Genomic DNA, 15,669 nt, shown 5'->3' on the forward strand with positions numbered 1-15,669 from the left:
CCTAAGGATGGATTGTCTCAACATTATAGAGGAAAAGATTGAATTGGTTCGATGTGTTTTGGGGACGGGAGGGTTTGTTAGAAGTTAGTATGGATTTTTGTTTGTTTTTTGTAGTACAGAATTTGGCAAACCATGATCGATAGCACACTCCAGCACAGTAGGTGGCGGCAGGCATGTACCTTAAACGTGTTTGCTGCCGCCATTATAACATAGAAGAAGAATAAACTTTTGACGCCAAATAAATACAATGTAAGCGAACTGAACGCACCCCAATCGGTGGGCGAAACAGAAACTGTCAACTAAAGAATAGAGGATGCGTGTTGGTAAGTTTGTAGGCTGTAAAGGAAAAGGCTTTCCATATTTGATAATACTGTACACTAACTTTTCTCGTAAACATAGGTCGCACGTTTATTTCAAGTGTCGAAGTCGCTTGTTAGTTTTCGTTCGTCCTTCACAATTTCTGCCAGTCTTGGGCGGTCAATGTCGTAGAAAAAACATTACTTACACCAGGACACTACAACTGGTGACTATCCGGGAGAAACAAATAAAAAAGAACACTGTTTTTGCGTAAATCTGACAGTTTTCTTGACGGGACAATCAAACAATATAGGCTTACGTTTCGGCATGAATCGCCTTAATCAGAGCCTCTGATGAAGTTTGTTTGTCCCGTAAATAAGTCGATCAGATATACGCCGCAACCGATTGCTCCTTGTTTTTAATTCTCTTGGATAGTCATCAGTTGAAGTGTCCTGGGGGTAATTAATTTTTGGGGGACTTTCAAGTGAAGTTCCTCAGTCAAGTACCTGCTGATTCCCTTTTTTGTTTAAACTGGGCAGGGCTGAAGCGCGTTTGGGTAGGTTATACTAAGTTCTATGTCGTGTTTTTAAGTACTCTTTTTTTTTTTACTATATGGATTTACATGTGGTTACCGTCGGGAAAGGTGATATCGCGGCTACCAGTGTTCCAGTTAAAGTTGATATTTTGGGAGGAGTGGATTTGGTCAGTTTAGAGTAGAGTTGTTTATTTGTCGATTTGTGGTGACGTAATCAATCAGCTGTTTAGATTCAGATGGGTGTTGTCGTTTTGAGAGCTGGGGTGTCTTGAGTAATTAGATGAAAGGTGACTTGTTGTGGAGGGGACGAAAGGAGTTTAAGAATGCCGTAATGGACATTGAACAGGGCCCAGTTTCCCGATACCGATGGAGTTTAGGAATATGCCGGGCATGCACACATTTTCATGATCGGGGTGAAATCCTATGAACTTGGGCTAGGATCAGTACTCCGGGAATTGGGTTGTTTGAGCGGGTCAAGGACGGACCGATGATGGCTTTTCCGTTCTCCAGACCCCTGTTAGATGCAACAGTGTTCAACTGCAGCCCGCAATTCCGGGGTTCCTGCATGAACGCCCCTCTCCCTCAGCACAATATCATCATGCTTGTGTGACACTTTTTATATGAAATCCATTTTTTTATCGAGTGACATACCTTTTGCATGTGTGTAGATCTTTGTTTTGGTCGCACTGTGTGACGCGCTGTCAACTACGTCTACACGTGGCCGCGTCGCATAGAAACGACTAGTTCCTGCAAAGATGCTGGAAAATGCTAGATTTGGGGCAGTTCGTAAATTCACTCCGGCATTCTCGTTTGAGTGTGCCAGAGCACAGAATAACTGATGAATTTACGAACGCTCAACACCCGTTGAATATGGCCGGTATCGGTAAACGTCGGCAAAAAAGCGTAATTAAATTGTTGGCAGCAGCACAGTTACAGTCACCAACGCTCTGGATAACATGAAAACAGCTAACCAGCTCTGCTAGGGCGAGTAAAATTGTCAGTGAGGTGTTATCTCGTTTGTGTCTGGAAGTAGCTAGCCAACGTTAGCCACTTAGCTTGTGTGCTTGACATTTACCGTACTCCTCAGCCAGAGCGTCCAGTGTGCGCGCTGAACGCCCGGAGAGCGAAATGCTCTGAATTTACGAACGGACAATCTGACAACGCTCTGAATTGACGTACTCTGAGCGCAATCCGGCATTCCAGATTGAATTTACGAACACACCCTAAAATGGCTAGGAACCTCCTCGTGAGGTACAAAACATGGATTTAATATTTTTCTGAATTTTCTTTGTTTTTTGTAGAACCCTCTGCAACTGGACACGGACATTTATAAGATACCTTTCCCCGAATCGAGAACGAAGACGGTATCGCCAAGGGCAGGTTAGTTGAAAAATCAATGGCAACGTGTTGTATAAACTAACGTTAACCTGTAATGGAAACATGGTTATCACATATCTGGCGTACAAACTGTAGCAAGCATATAGCCTACATAACTTATAAGTCATGTCTACCGGAGCTAGGTTGGTTTGATTTGTTGATTCTGAGTAGCCTACGTCTGCCTTGACTAGGCCTATACATTTAGGATTTAGGACAATATTAGTGTACATTTTGATAAATGCTGTCAACAAGCTATGTTTTTTTTGCCATGTTAGATCAAGTCAGTTTGTTAGAAGAGTCCTGGGCTAGTTGCATCTTTTAATCTTTGACCTTTGGCACACACAACCAAACCTGTCATTAAAGAGGTTAGTCAGATATAAAAAAGAATTTGATCTCCTTATTTAATCTTTCAAAGCTAAGATATAGTATGGTTATTCAGAAATAAAAATCATGTTTTTGGTCTAGGTTTGGTTTATATTTATGTATTTTTGTTCTCTAGTGTCTCAGGTATGGACTGGATAGCTGTGTTCACATCCTTGGAGGCGGTGTGTGAGGAAAACATTACTGCTCTGTCTGGGCCTCCCGACTTGCCATATGGTGACGCGTCCAGGCGCTTGGTGACATGCATGAGAAAGATTCAGGACCATGGTCGTGCCCTGGAACCGGTGGTTTCTGGCATCACTGCAGTCTACCACCACTATGACTTTGACTCCGATACCCCTGGGAATGGGTATCGCACACTGGTCAAGGTAGGGTAGAATTATCACTCTGTTATTGCTTCTCATTCTCTTGACAATCACACAGTCAAAAGACTGAGCTAGCTAGCCACAGAGGGAAAATAGGAGGGAGTGATGGAGCTCCTTTGATTTATTAAGGTGGTGTGAAAACAAAAAAACAAATGTATATTTTACAACTTTGTATTCATATTTCGGAGTATAATCTCATCTCTCAGGTTTTGCAGTCTTGCCTTCTGCACATCATCCACAAGGGACGCTACATTGCCTCTAACTGCCACGGGGCCTTCTTCAGGGCCGACCACAACGCCTCAGAGATGGAAGCCTATGGCAGTGTCCTGTGTCAGCTACGGGCCCTCCTCTACATCGCCCAGGGAATGCTCCACGATAACTGTCCCGGGCAGCTGTACGGAGAGCAGGACGGAGAACTGAGCAGGAGGTTGGTGAGGGAGTACGCCTCCATGCACAAGGCCTGCTTCTACGGCCGCTGCCTGGGCTTTCAGGTCAGTCACCACCTGGGGGAGATGCTATAGAGCAGTGGTTCTCAACCAGGGGTACTAGGACCCCTGGGGGTACTTGGCCTATCCACAGGGGGTACTTGAGAAGACTCATTAGACCATAGGCTTACTGGTAAAATGCACATGAGGGGGTAGTTCAGGGGCACAATGGAACTTGGTGGTACAGTAACTGAAAAAGGTTGAGAACCACTGCTGTAGAGGCCATTTGCTTTTTGTCAATAGGTCATTGTCAAAGCTGGACTAAGCTGGTATATGATACTGTATATGCTTGTGGAATAGACACTGGCTGGAATGTGGTTTTAACCAATCAGCATCCAGGATTAGACCCTCTCGGTGTATAATACTTTAATATGCACTGTATATATTGTCAGCATCCCTTCCTCTGCATGTATAGAGATATATTCCCTCTGTGAATTGTATATCCTCACTGTAAATCAGCTTTTCTCCAGAGATTTATGTTCACTGTATTTATATTGTATATCCTGTATGTTGACTCTGTCTGTACATTGTCTATTGCTGGCAGCACCTATTCACCAAGTCAAATTCCAGGTATGTGTAAATGTACTTGGTGAATAAAGAGATTCTGAAATCTTATTTTTCCCTCTGACTCCCCAGTTCTCATCTTCCCTTCGTCCGATTCTGCAGTCATTAATCATAAGCATGGTCTCGTTTGGAGAGAGCTATGAAAAACAGCATTCCGGGTTAGGTCAGTCTCTGTGGATTATTTGGGCTATATGAGGTCGTGAAACTATACATGTTAGTTGTCATAACAACTGACTGATTATCTACCTTGTAGGGCCTATTCTAAGATATATGGTAATCCTTTGACATTTAAAAAAGTTAGTACATAGTGTGCAGTGCTATAATGACTTCCCATTTGCTCTCCTCCATATCTCTCAGGCATGGCAGCATTCTCCCTTCTTACCTCTGGGAAGTATGTCATTGATCCAGAGCTGAGAGGAGAAGAATATGAGCGGATCACCCAAAACTTGGACATGAAGTTCTGGAAGTCCTTCTGGAACCTCACTGAATCAGAGCTTGTATCGGTGAGGGGAGGAGGCTCTTAACTAATTATGCTTTTCTTATTAGCACTGACTTTGCTGATAGTGGCTTTACTGAGGAAAAGTTTTAACTATGACTGTGATATGTGATTGTCTTACCTAGCTACCTTAAGATGAATGCACTAACTGTAAGTCGCTCTTGGTAAGAGCATCTGCTAAATGACAAAAATGTAAAAATGTACTGCATATCTTGCAGTGTCTCCTTGTCTCGGTTTCCCCTACTCACTCAGTCTCTCCTTGTCTCGGTTTCCCCTACTCACTCAGTCTCTCCTTGTCTCTGTTTCCCCTACTCACTCAGTCTCTCCTTGTCTCTGTTTCCCCTACTCACTCAGTCTCTCCTTGTCTCTGTTTCCCCTACTCACTCAGTCTCTCCTTGTCTCTGTTTCCCCTACTCACTCAGTTTCTCCTTGTCTCTGTTTCCCCTACTCACTCAGTCTCTTCTTGCTCGCTCCATCTTTCTGTTTGTTTACTGTTACGACTGTTTACAATGTCCTCTCCATCTTTTTTTATCCATCCATTCCACAGGGCTTTGCCAGTTTAACCTCTACCCTAGTGCAGGTGAACCTCACCCTGACCATACCCCCTGAACCACTACTCCTCCCCCTGGTCTCAGACCCCCGTCTCTCTGCCCCGGTGTCCCCGCCGGTGGCCCACTGGGGCCCTGGACCTGTCAACATGCGCCTCATCTCCTATGAGCTTCGAGAAGGACAGGTGAGCGCTCAGCTCTTACCTTAGTGCTTATTATCTGATGATTTCATTACAGGTCTACACTGTTTTATCAATTATATTAGTGTAAAAAGGGTTCAGTTATGATGTAAACATCTTACCCTCTCTCTCTCCTTCTTTCTTCAGGACAGTAAAGAGCTGCTGGCCTTCTCTCGTACAGAAGCTCCCCCCATTTCCCTGTCTTTGGTACCGTTTGGTGCCCAGAAGCGTCCTCCCTCCCCCTGGCTGTTGATCCACTTCCATGGAGGAGGCTTCGTGTCCCAGACCTCCAAATCCCATGAGGTACGTAGGCCTGGGATAGTGGTAGTGGTGTGACGCCTGAAATGACTTAAGCTAATCACAAACCCTATTCTCACAGTAATTCAATTAAGTGGAGCTTGGGGCTCAGCACATACCATGTATACTTTACACTTCTTTAACATCCCAATTTTTCTCTCACCATCTGTCCTCCATCTCCTAGAACTATCTGAAGAGCTGGTCGAAGGATCTGAATGTCCCGATCCTGTCTGTGGATTACTCCCTGGCTCCTGAGGCCCCTTTTCCCAGAGCCCTGGAGGAGTGCTTCTACGCCTACTGTTGGGCCCTCAAGAACTGCCATCTTCTGGGTCAGTGTCATTACCACTGTGTTAGAGCTAAGAGCCAAAGAAAATGGTTTCTTAGCTAGACAGAGGACCCTCGGATCAATCATATTAGTAGATATTTTATTGCAGTATTACAACAAACGTCTGTCCGACCTGCTGGTACTGATTGGTCTGTTCCTCTGCCCTAGGCTCCACTGCTGAGCGTGTGTGTCTGGCTGGGGACAGTGCTGGGGGGAACCTCTGCATCACTGTGTCCATGAGGGCCATTGCCTGCGGTGTGCGCATCCCAGATGGTATTATGGCTGCATATCCTGCTACCCTGCTCACCATTGACGCCTCGCCCTCCCGCCTTCTCACCAGCTTTGACCTACTGCTACCCTTAGGGGTGCTTTCCAAGTGTATCAACGCCTACACAGGTAAGGAAGGGAAAGGCATGAGAGGGTATTATTCAAAGGTTATATAAAAGGTAGTTAAAGTCGCACTCCAGTCTCATTTTACTTTTAAAAAAACATTTGTCTTTTAGCAGACGCTCTTATCCAGAACGACTTAGTTAGTGCATTCATCTTCAAACCTCTTAAGGATCGTACCCTTTTATTCAATTTTCGCCTAAAATGACATACACAATTCTAACTGCCGGTAGCTCAGGACCTGAAGCAAGGATATGCATATTCTTGATATCATTTGAAAGGAAACACTTTGAAGTTTTGGAAATGTGAAATTAGTGTAGGAGAATATAACACATTAGATCTGGACAAAGATAATACAAACAACACATTTTTTTTTTTTATCATCTTTGAAATGCAAGAGAAAGGCCAGACAGTGATGTAGGAATCTAGGTGTAATTTAGATTTGGTCCACAAGACGGCAGCATTGTGTGTGCAAAGTTTCAGACTGATCTAGTGAAGGATTACATCACTACACAATATTTTGTATCAAGTCTGCCAGGAGTTTTCCCAAATGTTCCGAATTGGTCAATTTATACATTTTCAAGTACATAACTATAGAGAACATACAAAAATGCTATGGTAATAAAACATTTAAGTTTACACACTCCCAGGAATGTCATACATGATGGATCATTAGCTTCTATATATTCATATTGAGCAGCAACCTTCCCGGTATAGGGACGCCGATCCTGTAGAGGTTTTAAGTGGAACAACATTTTTCCTCAAAATAGATATCAGTACATTACTGTATTTATACGTACATTTTTCCTCAAAGTAGCTTCTCATTTTTTTCCAAATGACCTTGTCTTCCTCTCTTTCACCCTCTCCAGGTGTAGACTCTGAGACGGTTCAGCCTACAGAGGGAACCAGCACGTTGAGCGCTCTAGGTAGAGACACAGCCTCGCTGATCAGTGACCTCACACACGGGGCGTCCAAATGGATCCAGTCCTTCTTTCCCGCAGAGGTCCTAGGGTCATGGTCATCGTCACATCGGAGGTCTCTGGACAACGAGGCCCACCAGAGATCAGTGTCGCCATGTTCATCCGACTCCTCCTCAGGCCCCAGGGACTACCCAGAAGGCTTTGAGCCCCGGCGCTCAGAGCGCCTGTCTGTGATCCAGACGCCTAGCTGTCCCACCGTCAAGAACCCGTTTGTGTCGCCCCTGCTAGCCTCTGACGACCTACTGAGAGGACTACCGCATGTACACTTAGTGGTGAGAGGGGTGTGGGGAGGGGGAGAGTCAATGCATTTAGGACAGGGTTTCCCAAACTCTGTCCTCGGGACCCCAAGGCTGCACATTTTGGTTTTTGCCCTAGCACTACACAGCTGACTCAAATAATCAACAAATCATAAAGTTTTGATAATTTTTATCAGCTGTGAAGTGTTAGGGCAAAAACCAAAACGTGCACCCCTTGGGGTCCCGAGGACCGAGTTTGGGAAACGCTGATAGGAAGACAGGTTTGTAGGTTGAGAGGGATGGAAAAGTTAAAGAAAGCAAAGGAATACACGTTTTACTGCAGTGGCTCTATTTTGTCCTTGTTCACTGGTCTCTAACACTCTCCACTATTGATGTTCTTTCCACTTTAATCTCTTAGAGTTTTCTGTAGTTTTACTCCCCTGTCTGTCCCCACAGGCCTCTGCACTGGATGCCTTGTTGGATGACTCTGTGACGTTCGCCAAGAAACTGCGGGATATGGGCCAACCAGTGACCCTGAGGGTGGTGGAGGACCTCCCACATGGCTTCCTCAGCCTATCGGGATTCGCAGAGGAGATAAAGGTGGCCTCAGACATCTGCGTAGAGCGAATCAGAGAGGTCTTCCAGCAGCAAACCCTGCCTTCCTGTACTCGCAAGTGACCAATGTTTGAAAGAAATAATCATGGGGCTGGCCAGCTGCCTAATAAAACCAAGGTGGAAAAGTAGTTGTTGTCCTCACAAAAGTGAAAGATAACACCCTTGCCTTTTTTGCACTAACACTTGCACTTTTCTTACTAGCACTGACTGATAGCTGCTTTATTGAGGAAAACATTTTATGATTATGACTGTGATATTTGAAGTCACTGGTTAAAGAGCATCTGCTAAGGGAGAGGTTGCAATGTACACAATAGTTACCCATAGGAAAATGGAGGAGGGTCAAGCTTTTTTTCAATTTCAGTCAGGGGGAGTTTAGTATTTTCAAAATTTAGTACAGGAGAGGGTCATGTCATTTGTAATCAATGAAATGTCATATTGCTTAAGGTTTGAGAACTATACTGAACAAAAATAGAAACGCAACAATTTAACTGATTTTACTGATACAAAAACAACAAAAAAACACTGAGGGTCAGAGAGTGAGAAAGAGAGATGTTGAGTCTCCTGGGAGGCTGGGGCTTTAGCGAGGGGCTTTGTGTGGGCTTAACAACCGTGTCTGTCTCTCTGTGGCAGAAAAGACAACACGCTACACACCCTCACCTCACGACCAGGGGGTAAATCTTCCCTGTGAGCCTCTGAGACAACAATAACACAACGCTGGGATGTCCTGTATACATTTTTTGGGACATTTTAGTCATTTAGCAGACGCTCTTATCCAGAGCGACTTACAATTAGTGAGTGCATAAATTTTTTCATACTGCCCCCCCGTGGGAACCCAACCACATGCACACACACACACTGGTGGCAGTGCTGGAATAAACCTACGACCTTACACACACACAATGGGCCTCAGGATCTCGTTACGGTATTTTTGTGCATTCAAATTGCCATCGATAAAATGCAATTGTGTTCGTTGTCTGTAGCTTATGCCTGCCCATACCATAACCGAACTGCCACAATGGGGCACTCTTTTCACAACATTGACATCAGCAAAGCGCTCACCCACACGATGCGGTTTTGAGGCCTGTTGGACGTACTGCCAAATTCTCTAAAACAGTAGAGAAATGAACATTCAATTATCTGGCAACAGCTCTGGTGGACATTCCTGCAGTCAACATGCCAATTGCATGCTCCCTCAAAACTTGAGACATCTGTGGCATTGTGTTGTGACAAAACTGCCCATTTTAGAGTGGCCTTTTATTGTCCCCAGCACAAGGTGCACCTGTGTAATGATCATGCTGTTTATTCAGCTTCTTGATATACCACCTGTCAGGTGGATGGGTTATCTTGGCAAAGGAGGAATGCTCACTAACAGGAATGTAAACAAATTTGTGTGCAAAAGTTGAGAGAAATAAGCTTTTTGTGGTTATGGAACATTTCTGGGATCTTTTATTTCAGCTCATGAAATATGGGACCAACACTTTACATGTTGCGTTTATATTGTTGTTCAGTGTAGTTGCTTATTATATCTTGATGTGTGCCCGATGATGCCCCTCATCCCTGATTCTGTACTGGGCTTACAATATCAAGTGTGCCTAGTGTGTTCTCAATAAAATGATCCATAGCCTAGTCTTTCTCAAACCTGGTCAGTGGACCAGTGCCGGTCCATGGAGGAATGCTTGCTGGTCTGGAGTATATTTGTCTTGAATATGATTAGGGTTTTTTTGTGGTCTGCGGCATATTTGACTCTAATAAATAGTTGCCTTAGGCCTACTTGCACAATGCACTGAACAATGCATGCCGCACTAAACAAATTGTGTTGGCATGACTAAGTACACACACACACACACACACAAACTAGCTCTGCTGCGCAGCCTCCATGCTCTCTCTCCCTGGATTTTTTTCAAATGACAGCTGCCCGCCAAAACCGGTCTGTGATATGTCACGATGCTATGAAGCCATCAAATGCAAAATGCGCAGACATTTAGAAACAAAGCATCCACATTTCAAGGATAAACCTTTTTTTTTTTTTTTTACAATAAAGAGATGACCAAACAAACAAAAATGCTGCACAATAAATTCACAAACAAGGAGAGTTTACTGAAGGCTTCATAATCTCATAAAATGTCCAAGTGCTAGGAGTTTCACTATAGTTGAAGAGCTGGTCATGCCCTCAGGTGTGGATGCTTGCCGAGAGGTTTTAGGCCCAACTGCTACAAAGATCAGTGAAATCCCACTTTCCAATGACCGTGTCATACACATAGAATCCAGGATATGGCAGATGATATTGAATCACATGCAGGTTTTAGGCAGAGCCTGCACATCAAATTGTTTTTTTTTGTAATTTCAAATGCCTACTTGTATATATTCACTACATATATGAATAAAAATTTTTTTGCAAAGAGTTGCCTCAGAATACAACTGCAGGTGAAATATTCCGTATTCTGAACGAGTGCATAACGGTACATGGATTACGATGGGACCGTTGTATCGGGATCTGTAGGCCTACGGATGAGACTGCTACTCAACAATGTACCCTCTTTAATTATTTTCGGCACTGAGCAAATTTCGGGTCTGCTGAGTGCAAACTTGAACGTTGTGAAAATTCTGTGCAACCTCCGGCTTGCGTTTACTGTGAACACTGAGGCTGTACCCACTTTAAGTTACAGTTTTAACAGTGGCCATGTAGGCTACTGTGGCTATTGATCATAATGTAAGTCTACCAGAGCGACCTACCATAAAAAACAATGGAGAAAATGCATCCCATAACATTTTAACATGGAAATAACTGTTCTATCACTCAGTCTACAGTAGCAGCCAATGTGTGGTGTTCAATGTAGGCCTACATTCCATGATACTTTTTAACTGGAGTCACACTACATTATTTCTGCCTCATGCACAAATTAATGTTGTTACTCCTATGAACAGAGAAACTGAAATATTCCTCGATTTAAAAAAAAGACCCAAACCACTAATAATAATAACAACAAGCCTATAGAGACACTTTCCTATTCATTCATTACTGCTGCAGTACTTGTTGTAACACTGAGTAGAAATAGGAAGAAAGTGCATTTTATGGCTTATAAAACTGTTGAATACAAAGTGTTGACAGTGCTGAGTAAGAACTTAAACATGAACTCAGTCATAAAAACAGCATCTCTTTGCTGTATTTGTTGACAGTCTCTCTAGCCATGATTTTGAAATCTCACAGTATCAACTTTACTGTAGCTTTCTTTTATGCCTGCTACATTACTGCAGACACAGTCATCTGAGCCATCCGGTAGGCCTATAGTGCACTCGATTTGCTCTCTGGGCCCGCCGGGAAGCAGAGTTTGTACCTTCAGACACATGAAATGGTTCAAAATGGCAACAGTTCGCCTACCCCGCGCGCAGGGCAGCTGAATCGGATGCACCTACCGCCAACAGCCCGAGACGAATAAAAAAATAGGAACACAAGGCTTTATCGTTGGGTTTTTACAGAAATGTTTGGCGATCGACTAGGAATGCCTTGGAGATTGTGACCACTGCTCTAGAAAGTTGAGTGAAGTTCAATCTAGTGCATCTCTCTGTGGGCTGATATTTCTGCGTGGTAGTCCGGAGGGAACATTGCTGCTCAACCTATCCATGCAGGAACGAGCAAGTGTCACTTACCAAGCAAACGATAAAATGGCCGATTTCAAGAAAAAGCTGGAGATACCGTGTGGATAGAGGCATTTTCGACATGTTCCCCCTATTTTCAGCTCTGGCTGATGTGGTTGATGTAAACATGGATCACATGTGTAAATTGATAGGGTCACATCTGAGCAAAACTCTGCTTAAATTCGAGGATTACTTCCCCTCACAATCTGATACACGCCCGGGAAAGCAGCATCCGTTCACCAGCACTGAAGAGACGCACAGCTTGATACTGGTTTTTGATGATAAACTATTGGAGCTGTCCTGTGACCAAGGCCTGCGTGCTCGTTTTAACGAGATGCGCCTTTCCACGTTCTGGTTGTTAAACAGAAGAGAATACCCGCAACTCTGCGAGATGGCAGTGAAGACCTTAATCCCCTTTCATTCTACCTATTTACGCGAGACAGTTTCTCCTCTCTTCCTGCAAAAAATAAAAATATCGCAACAGACTGGCTGGTGGAAACACATTGACTCCTCTGGGGTGTCCCTGGCACAAAAAAGTTTGAGAAAGGCTGGCCTGGGTAATTCCTACAATGTAGTGCCTTTTGGACCCAGTGGCGGTGTTACACGGAGGCCGGGGGAGGCCCGTGCCTCCCTGGAAATGTCCCTGGCCACCCCTGTGGCCCCCCCGTGCTGACCCAAAAAAAAAATATGAATTTATAACTATTTTACACGCGAGCGCCAAAAGCGGAACTAATGCAACGCTCTACACGGCAACGTTCTACACAGGTAAATTAGAGTGGCGCACCCAAAAACTGTATCCTGCCATCTGCCTGCCTGCCACGTGTGGTGCTGCTTCGGTGAATGAGAGCTCAGCAACTACTATTTGCGAGAGGAGCTACGATTTGCAGGAGTCGAAGGTAAGAAAACGATTTAATATCATAAGTGACTTGTTGTTCTTGCACATAGCCTACATGTTCCTTTTGTTCCTCACACATAAATCAAATCAAGTTTTTAAATGTCTGGTCTCGATTTGTTTAGAAATGTAATCATATCTAAGCAAACTCATCGAAGCAGAAGCAAATATCCAAATGTTAGTAGGCTATCCTTGCTAGGTCTACACAATGTTGTGATGTTAACCACGTAACTTCATCCGTCTTGGCTGTTGCATCGCGATAACAAATACATTTTTAGTAAAGTAATCAACAGGTTATCTGCCAGTGTTAAGTAGGGAGGGATGGTTAGGTAACAAAATGTAATGCATGCCCCTACGTTTTTTCTTCTTCTAATAGTTATCATGAAACAAGGAAGGGACATAAAGTCATTTTTTGCCCCAGCAAACAAAAAAGTGAGAGAAACAAATCGAGGTTTTGAGAAAGTTGAGGAAGAGGGAGAGCCAGCATGTGATGAAAGTGAGGGGTCTGACAAAGAGAGGGAAATTCCAGAGGGTGAGGAGGATGAAGAAGAGGGTGAGGAGGATGAAGAAGAGGGTGAGGAGAATGAAGAAGAGGGCGAGGAGAATGAAGAAGAGGGTGAGAAGCATGAAGAAGAAAGCATACAGGGACAGAGAGATGAACAGCCAGAGGGACAGCAAGTGGATCCATGTGGATCAAGTACTGCACCATCAGGTTTGTGATGAGGAAGGTTCTTACTATTTGCAAAGCAATGCAATTACAATGTAATGGTAGGCCTGCTGGGTGTCCTTAAAATGCTGCTTTCTGCTGTTAATTCTTTTTTGTGTCAATATGGCTCTGTTTTTTTTTTAAAGTAAATACTTTGCCTACATTTTGAAATACATGCAGATATACAGTAAATAAATGTTGTAGTTGTGCCCTATGTTTACTGTCCATCTTCTTCAGATATCAGCAAGTCTAAGTATGACGTACCAGTACAGCCGAACTTGAAGATATTCCCAACCACACTGATGGGGGACAGAAGACGAAGCTTCAGACCAAACTGGTACACTACTCATCCATGGCTTGAGTATTCTGTAATGACGGACTCTACATGTTGCTATGCATGTAGACATTTTAGCACACCAAATGCCCCAGACACCGTTTTTGTTTCAACACCTGGTTTTACAAACTGGAAAAAGGCAACTATGAGAAATGCAGGGTTTTCACTACATGCAAAGTCTGAACGACACAAGTGTGCAATGATCGCATGGAGGGATTATCAAAGAGCTGTTAGAACTGACGCAACACTAACAGATCTCCTTGACAAAGAACACACTAAACAAGTACAAGAAAATCAGGCATACATTAAAACAGTTGGGGAAGTGCTGTTGCTTACAGCTACACAAAACATAGCACAAAGAGGACATGATGAATCTGAAGGGTCCACTAACAAAGGAAACTTTAGGGAAATTCTTAACACAGTTGCTAACCACGACCAACTTGTTAAGAGAAGATTAACTTCCATTCACAATGCAAAGTACACAAGCAAGATCATCCAGAATGAGGTTTTGGGTTGTTTGGCAGAAATGGTTCGGTCTGAAATCATAGAAGAAGTGAAGAAAAGTGAGGTTTTTAGCGTCATGGCAGATGAAACAAAGGATATTTCAAAAAAAGAACAGATGTCCTTCACACTCAGGTACTATTACAATGGGGCCATTAAGGAGAGTTTTCTCCATTTTGAATCTGCAGAGAGGTTAGATGCAGCAGGGCTTACTGGAAAAATAGTACACTTACTGGAACGTTATGGCCTGGACTACAAAAATAACCTCGTAGGCCAAGCGTACGATGGCGCTGCCGTTATGAGCGGTAAGCATTCAGGGGTTCAGGCAAGGATCAAAGAACAGGCTAAATGTGCCTTCTACGTCCATTGTAGTGCTCATTGTCTGAATTTAGTGTTAGTTGATGTAGTCAAAAGTGTCCCAGAAACGGAGGAGTTTTTTTTCTTTGTTACAGAGTCTTTATATGTTTACTTCTTCCTCATATGTGCACCCAAAATGGCTGTCTCTCCAAAGAGAAATGTATGGCAGAACCAGAGAGCTGCAACGTTTAAGCGACACACGTTGGTCATGCCGATTTCTAGCCCTACGTAATATCATGGACACTCTACCTGCCCTTAAACGACTACTGCAAGAGATTGCTCAAGAACGTCATGGTGAAAGAACTGTTGAGGCCCGAGGTCTTCTTGCTCAAATTGACCTAGAATTTGTTGTGCATCTTGTTACTCTGCGTAAGTTGTTTGGGGAGACAAAGCTATTGTCTGACATGTTACAGTCACAAACTGTTGATCTGTCAAGTGCTGTTGACTTAGTAAATGCTTTAGTCCTGACATTGAAAGACCACAGGCAGGAGTCTTTCTTTGATGAGTTGTGGGATGAAGCATTGAATATTTGTGAGCAGTGTGATTCTGCAACAAGGTCAGTGGCGAAACGTCAGAAAATGCTGAGCTCTAGACTCAGTGGCTACTGCACGCTAAGCACTGTTGGTCAGAGGGAGGTAGAACGTGACAAAGATATGTTTCTCACATCATTTTTCTATCCTGTAATTGACAGCATGCTCAATGAGTTGAACAGACGTTTCTCCAATACAAACTGTGAGCTCATGAGAAGCATACAGTCTCTCAGTCCCCAGAGTGATACCTTTTTAAAGGAGAGCAATGTTTTTTCATTTGGCCGTTTGTATAATGCAGACATTGATGATTTAGGGCATGAGCTCCATCAATTTAAGAGAGTTTTGGACAGAAAAATACAGAGTGGTGAAGTCAAAAAGCCATGCAGTACAGTTGAGCTGGTTTGTTTTATTGAGCCATACAGGGAAGTTTTCTTTGAGCTCTTTAGACTGTGCAAGATTGCTGTAACCCTTCCTGTAAGCTCAGCCTCTTGCGAACGCAGTTTCTCCACACTGAAACTGATAAAAACCTTCCTGCGGTCCACCACTAGTGATGAGAGACTCAGTGATCTTGGTGTCCTGAGCATAGAGTCCAGAAGGGCCAAGGCTCTGGATCTTGATGTATTTGTGGACCGTTTTGCCAGACAGC

General features: G+C 43.7%; 1 protein-coding gene across 2 annotated transcripts; it reads left to right on the top strand.

The window, feature by feature from the left end:
* Nucleotides 1–236: 236 nt before the first annotated feature.
* Nucleotides 237–10,466, top strand: LOC311149894 (hormone-sensitive lipase-like). Of its 2 annotated transcripts, XM_084187128.1 has the most exons (13): nucleotides 254–323; nucleotides 2,134–2,212; nucleotides 2,485–2,574; nucleotides 2,709–2,958; nucleotides 3,162–3,446; nucleotides 4,077–4,167; nucleotides 4,362–4,507; nucleotides 5,048–5,233; nucleotides 5,375–5,530; nucleotides 5,709–5,853; nucleotides 6,018–6,245; nucleotides 7,106–7,488; nucleotides 7,909–10,466. In XM_084187128.1, the coding sequence occupies exons 4-13, from the start codon at nucleotides 2,719–2,721 to the stop codon at nucleotides 8,128–8,130; spliced, it is 2,082 nt and encodes a 693-aa protein (XP_084043254.1). In that variant the 5' UTR covers nucleotides 254–323; nucleotides 2,134–2,212; nucleotides 2,485–2,574; nucleotides 2,709–2,718; the 3' UTR covers nucleotides 8,131–10,466. The 2 variants fall into 2 exon arrangements, with proteins under 2 accessions (XP_084043253.1, XP_084043254.1); XM_084187127.1 differs by lacking the exon at nucleotides 2,485–2,574 and having other exon boundaries at nucleotides 237–323.
* The last annotated feature ends 5,203 nt before the right edge of the window (nucleotides 10,467–15,669 follow it).

Source organism: Coregonus lavaretus (genome assembly GCF_964263955.1).
Source record: "Coregonus lavaretus genome assembly, chromosome: 1".
Lineage (NCBI taxonomy): Eukaryota > Metazoa > Chordata > Actinopteri > Salmoniformes > Salmonidae > Coregonus > Coregonus lavaretus.

What these genes read in the sequence shown, in the direction of transcription:
- LOC311149894 (XM_084187127.1), top strand. Translation starts at nt 2,719, where the DNA reads ATGGACTGGATAGCTGTGTTCACATCCTTGGAGGCGGTGTGTGAGGAA. An exon ending in GCCGCTGCCTGGGCTTTCAG is followed by an intron (nt 3,447 to 4,076) that starts GTCAGTCACCAC and finishes CTGACTCCCCAG; the next exon opens with TTCTCATCTTCCCTTCGTCC. An exon ending in GTGTATCAACGCCTACACAG is followed by an intron (nt 6,246 to 7,105) that starts GTAAGGAAGGGA and finishes CACCCTCTCCAG; the next exon opens with GTGTAGACTCTGAGACGGTT.